The sequence below is a fragment of the Microcebus murinus genome, chromosome 12 (genome assembly GCF_040939455.1).
Source record: "Microcebus murinus isolate Inina chromosome 12, M.murinus_Inina_mat1.0, whole genome shotgun sequence".
Lineage (NCBI taxonomy): Eukaryota > Metazoa > Chordata > Mammalia > Primates > Cheirogaleidae > Microcebus > Microcebus murinus.
Window position 1 is genome coordinate 84,377,384 of NC_134115.1, and position 5,919 is coordinate 84,383,302.

At 43.2% G+C, this 5,919-nt stretch overlaps 1 protein-coding gene across 1 annotated transcript; it reads right to left on the reverse strand.

Moving 5' to 3' along the window:
* Positions 1-1,277: 1,277 nt before the first annotated feature.
* Positions 1,278-5,919, reverse strand: HSPA5 (heat shock protein family A (Hsp70) member 5). Its single transcript, XM_012771898.3, has 8 exons — positions 5,553-5,919; positions 5,224-5,455; positions 4,710-4,847; positions 4,267-4,379; positions 3,784-4,174; positions 3,417-3,654; positions 2,961-3,128; positions 1,278-2,192 (listed from the first exon to the last, which is right to left on the reverse strand). Exons 1-8 carry the CDS (start codon positions 5,672-5,674, stop codon positions 1,627-1,629), a joined length of 1,968 nt encoding a protein of 655 aa, XP_012627352.1. The 5' UTR covers positions 5,675-5,919; the 3' UTR covers positions 1,278-1,626.

Genomic DNA, 5,919 nt, shown 5'->3' on the forward strand with positions numbered 1-5,919 from the left:
CCTGTAATCCTAGCACTTTGGGATGCCAAGGTGGGAGGATTGCTTGAGGTCAGGAGTTTGAGATAAGCCTGAGCAAGAGTAAGACCCTCTCTCTACAAAAAATAGAAAAATTAGTAGGGCCTGGGCCTGATGGTGTGCACACTGTAGGCCCAGCTATTCAGGAGGCTGAGATAGGAGGATCGCTTAAGCCCAGGGATTTGAGGTTGCTGTGAACTACAGTGACACCACTGCACTCTAGCTGGGGTAACAGGGCAAGACTCTGCTCTCCAGGGGAAGAAAAAAAAAAAAAATTCACCTTTCAGACAGTTGCTCATCTATAAAATACGTATCCTTGGGCATCATTGGATTTCTCCTTAGCACCAGAGAGCCTGATCATACTAATTCACTTAGACCATCCCTTTCTTCAGGAAGCCAATCTAAGTGATCTTAAACCTGCCTTTGACCCACAATCACAGTGGAGTTGTATAGTTTCAATGTCACCATCCTAAATCCCACCCCAGTACCATTAATGAGGTATTTCAGGGATGGAGATTCTGACACAGCTAGGGTTTAAAACATATCTTTACATCCTAAAATTATAAATAAAATCCAAGTGTGTAAAGACAACATTGGTGTGACCAGGTCACTCTATCAATTCTCATGAGAATCCAAGGAACTATAAACATCATTAGTAATAAAAAGCTATCATATCATAAAGGCAGTTTTAGAAAGATTAGGGGAAATAGGAAATTTCAAGTCTATTCAAGAAAACTCTACTCTCGGTTGGGAATGGTGGCTCATGCCTGTAATCCTACCACCCTGGGAGACTGAGGTGGGAGGATTACTTGAGCTCAGGAGTCTGAGACCAGCCTCAACAAGAGACCCCATCTCTAACAACAGAAAAAAATCAGCTGGGCATGGTGGTACATGGCTATAGTCCCACCTACTTAGGAGGCTGAGGCAGGAGTTTGAGGTTGCTGTGAGCTACGCTTGACACTACAGCACTCTAGCCCAGACAACAGAGCAAGACTGTCTCAGAAAAAGAAAACCCTACTCTTGGGTAACTCAAGTGTCCCATCTAGGTGAACTCCTCTCCCCTTTTTCTTAGGTTAATTAAGGATAGGCAAATTCCCTGCAAGTACTGAATAGAAATGTTTCTTTACCCCAATATTCCAAACCTTTCCCTCTCACGCAGGAGCATGTAGGCACACACTTGAGAATCAAACCTTAAATTTTAGTTAACATTCCTAATAGATGATTGATCTAATTAGAAGCTTTTCACAAAAATTAGACCAGTGTAAATAACAAACATTTATTGGTGTCACTTATGGTAGAAAAAAGTTCCTACACCAGATGCACATGACCCAATTGTTAAATAGAACATATTCAAGGTGAACACACACCCTAACCCCGCTTTTTGTTTTACCCTGTTTTTAAAGATAGCCAATTCCTCTTCTCCCCCCACCCCATGACATGTGAGCAACTGCTAATGAAAAGCAGTAAACAGCCACTTAGGCTATAGCATTTTCAACTCCACTCTGAGGTGAAGATTCCAATTACATTCGAGACTGAAGTTCTCTCAATTTTTTCCTAACGAAAGTTCCTGAGTCCAGTATTTACAATATTACAGCACTAGGAGATCAGTGTCTACAACTCATCTTTTTCTGCTGCATCTTCTTCTTCACCAGCTGGGGGAGGGCCTGCACTTCCATAGAGTTTGCTAATAATTGGCTGAACAATTTCTTCTAGTTCCTTCTTTTTAGCTTTGAAGTCTTCAATGTCAGCATCTTGGTGGCTTTCCAGCCATTCAATCTTTTCTTCTACAGCTTTTTCCATGGTCTCTTTATCTTCAGAGGAAAGTTTACCTCCCAGCTTTTCTTTATCTCCAATCTGATTCTTTAGAGAATAGGCATAGCTTTCCAACTCATTTCTAGTATCAATGCGCTCCTTGAGTTTTTTGTCTTCCTCAGCAAACTTCTCAGCATCATTAACCATCCTTTCAATTTCTTCAGGTGTCAGCCGATTCTGGTCATTGGTAATTGTGATCTTATTTTTGTTCCCTGTACCCTTGTCTTCAGCTGTCACTCGAAGAATGCCATTCACATCTATCTCAAAGGTGACTTCAATCTGTGGGACCCCACGGGGAGCAGGAGGAATTCCAGTCAGATCAAATGTACCCAGAAGGTGGTTGTCTTTTGTCAGGGGTCGTTCACCTAGAAGTTACATACAAAAAAGCTTTAGTTAGTTGTTACTGACAAGCATTAGTACATCCAGATCCCTACATTTCAGTCTATTAGGGCCTACAATGGCAAGGGCACTTCATCAAGCTGAAACTGACAGTATTAGTCTACAAGGAACAGCAACTGGGACTAACAGTGAATTTCATGTTTTAAAGCACTATGAACCCCCCCCCCCTTGTTCTTGTACTTTAGAAGCCAACTCAGAAGTTATTTTTTTTTTTTTTTTTTTTGAGACAGAGTCTCGCTTTGTTGCCCAGGCTAGAGTGAGTGCCGTGGCGTCAGCCTAGCTCACAGCAACCTCAAACTCCTGGGCTCGAGTGATCCTTCTGCCTCAGCCTCCCGGGTAGCTGGGACTACAGGCATGCGCCACCATGCCCGGCTAATTTTTTTTTTTTATATATATATATCAGTTGGCCAATTAATTTCTTTCTATTTATAGTAGAGACGGGGTCTCGCTCTTGCTCAGGCTGGTTTTGAACTCCTGACCTTGAGCAATCCGCCCGCCTCGGCCTCCCAAGAGCTAGGATTACAGGCGTAAGCCACAGCGCCCGGCCCTCAGAAGTTATTTTTAATGGGAAAGAGTGGTAAGGAGCTAAATTAACTACTGACTCCATGAAACTTGACACTAGTCAAGGACTCCCCATCTGAAAATAACTACTTCTTTCCTTAGGTATTTCAATATATTAAACAAGTTATGTTCTTTTAAAACATACGATGATATTAACATATATAAGTAATTACCTTCATAGACTTTGATTGTAACAGTTGGTTGATTATCAGAAGCTGTAGAAAAGATTTGAGACTTCTTGGTGGGTACCACAGTGTTCCTTGGAATCAGTTTGGTCATGACACCTCCCACAGTTTCAATACCAAGTGTAAGGGGACATACATCAAGCAATACCAGATCACCTGCAAATGTAAGTTGATAATCAAGTTAACTTCTAATTCAAGTTATCCCCACAAACTGTGTGTTTATCTTCTCCCTCTCACCATTTGGTTAGGTTCTAAGCACAAACATTTTAGAGTGAATTAAACAGCTGGCTAAGGATCTTGAGACTGCCCCAGGTCTTGTCTACACTATGCCCTTTACTAGCTATATGACCTTGTGACTCATTGTGTTCTTTTCCAAAGCAACAGCTAATGATAGTTGTCTTGTCAAGCTACTGAAGCATTGTGAAAGATTCTGTGATGACCCACCTGTATCTTGATCACCAGAGAGCACACCAGCCTGGACAGCAGCACCATATGCTACTGCCTCATCTGGGTTTATGCCACGAGATGGCTCCTTGCCATTGAAGAACTCTTTAACCAGTTGCTGAATCTTTGGAATTCGAGTAGAGCCACCAACAAGAACAATTTCATCAATATCTGACTTCTTCAAATCAGAATCCTCCAACACTTTCTGGACAGGCTTCATAGTGGACCGGAACAGATCCTAGGAATAAGATACATGGTTACTGTGATGCCTGTTATACCTAGTATTGTCTAAATATCTAAGTGCAACACCCCAAATTCAGAGAGTCTAATGAGATCTCATAAGCAAAGCAGAAAACAAAGAACATACCATGTTCAGCTCTTCAAATTTGGCCCGAGTTAGGGTCTCAGAAAAGTCTTCTCCTTCATAGAAGGACTCGATTTCAATTCTTGCTTGATGTTGAGAGGACAGGGCCCGCTTGGCCTTTTCTACCTCACGACGGAGTTTCTGCACAGCTCTATTGTCTTTCCTAACATCTTTGCCTGTTTTCTTTTTGTACAGCTTGATGAAGTGTTCCATAACACGCTGGTCAAAGTCTTCTCCACCCAGATGAGTATCTCCATTGGTCGCCACGACTTCGAAGACACCATTGTCAATGGTGAGAAGAGACACATCGAAGGTTCCACCACCGAGATCAAATACCAGGATGTTTTTCTCCCCCTCCCTCTTATCCAGGCCATAAGCAATAGCAGCTGCTGTACTGTTAGGAGAATAGAAAAGAAAAAAGCTTAGTCAACAGCTCAAATCTCCCCTATTTGACAAACATGCTACATCCTTGAATCTCACACTTACGGCTCATTGATGATCCTCATAACATTCAGTCCAGCAATAGTTCCAGCATCTTTGGTTGCTTGGCGTTGGGCATCATTGAAATAGGCTGGTACAGTAACAACTGCATGGGTAACCTAAAAGAATAACAAAAGCATATTTCGTTATATGGTTTAACCCTTATTTAAAAAACAGTCAAACCATTACTTTAGTTTCTAAGCCAGTTTATTGATGAGTGTAATATGTAATTTTATGCCCAAGAAATTACAAGCATGAAGTGATAACACACGAGAATTGTCTAGTTAATTTGTTGGTTTACAGTAAAGCTCTAAATAATTAAATCTCACAAACATGGATGTTGTTCAAATTAAAAAATTTAAAAACGTGAAAGCATCTATACATAACAGCCAACCAAGGAAAGTAATGACAAAAAAGAAACACTTAAACATTATTCTAGAAATATTTACCTTTTTTCCCAGATAAGCCTCAGCAGTTTCTTTCATTTTAGTGAGAACCATGGCAGAAATTTCCTCAGGAGCAAATGTCTTTGTTTGGCCACCTCCAACATCAACTTGAATGTATGGTTTAGTTTTCTTTTCAACCACCTAATTTAAAGAATGATTTTCAAAGATACAATGACATTTCAAACTTCAAAAAGACCCATTTCTTAATCAAATTTTGGTTTATTTTAGTCCCTGGGAGCTATGTATTGACTAGAAAAACTTGTGGAGTATATAGGTGTCTCATAATAGCACAAACTTCTTCAGTTTAATCCTAAACTATCATGGACACTATCTGTTTGCCAACTGCACTGTCTTAAGTTTTGTAACATGCTAAAATTACTGAATAAGAAGCTATTACATACATAACGGCTATCATCTGTTTTTGTTGGCTCAACATTTTTTTTTTTCATCAGCTTAACTCCAAAACACACACTACCCCAACCCACCCTCTATACGGATAAGAAAAACCCAGACGAACCTTGAAAGGCAAGAACTTTATGTCCTGCTGCACAGACGGATCGTTCCATGTGCGGCCAATGAGTCGCTTGGCGTCGAAGACCGTGTTCTCAGGGTTGGAGGTGAGCTGGTTCTTGGCGGCATCTCCGATGAGACGCTCCCCTTCAGGAGTGAAGGCCACATAAGACGGCGTGATGCGGTTGCCCTGGTCGTTGGCGATGATCTCCACGCGGCCATTCTTGAACACCCCGACGCTGGGGGAAAACCCAGCAGAAGGAAATCAGCACCGCACTTCCCACGCCAGCCCAAGAGGCCACGCCCCACTCTCCCCCTTCCACAAGGCCCACCTACCAGGAGTACGTGGTCCCCAGGTCAATGCCGACCACCGTGCCTACGTCCTCCTTCTTGTCCTCCTCCTCGGCCCGCGCTGCGCCGAGGAGCAGCAGCACTGCAGCCACCAGGGAGAGCTTCATCTTGCCGGCCAGAGGGTCACCAGGCAGGGAGGACGTCGCAGGCAATCCTGCCACAGGCCGCAGCACGGGAGCGTTGCGAGGTTACCGGTGTGAGGGCGGCAGGGGCCCGGAGCCACGAACAAGGCGGGGGAGAGTTCTGAAAAGCAGGCCGCGGCGTTTACCCCTTACCCTCCCGAAACGCCCTAGTCAGTCTACTCCGTGCTGTCTTGGCCGCCGTCTACCGCGCCGTCGCCGACCGGGCTTAT

Bases quoted from the DNA above. Each gene is read 5' to 3' on its own strand.
- HSPA5 (XM_012771898.3), bottom strand. From the start codon at position 5,674: ATGAAGCTCTCCCTGGTGGCTGCAGTGCTGCTGCTCCTCGGCGCAGCG. The intron at 4,380-4,709 runs GTAAATATTTCT...TTATTCTTTTAG, and splicing joins AGGCTTATCTGGGAAAAAAG to GTTACCCATGCAGTTGTTAC. The intron at 3,129-3,416 runs GTGGGTCATCAC...TTACATTTGCAG, and splicing joins CTCTGGTGATCAAGATACAG to GTGATCTGGTATTGCTTGAT.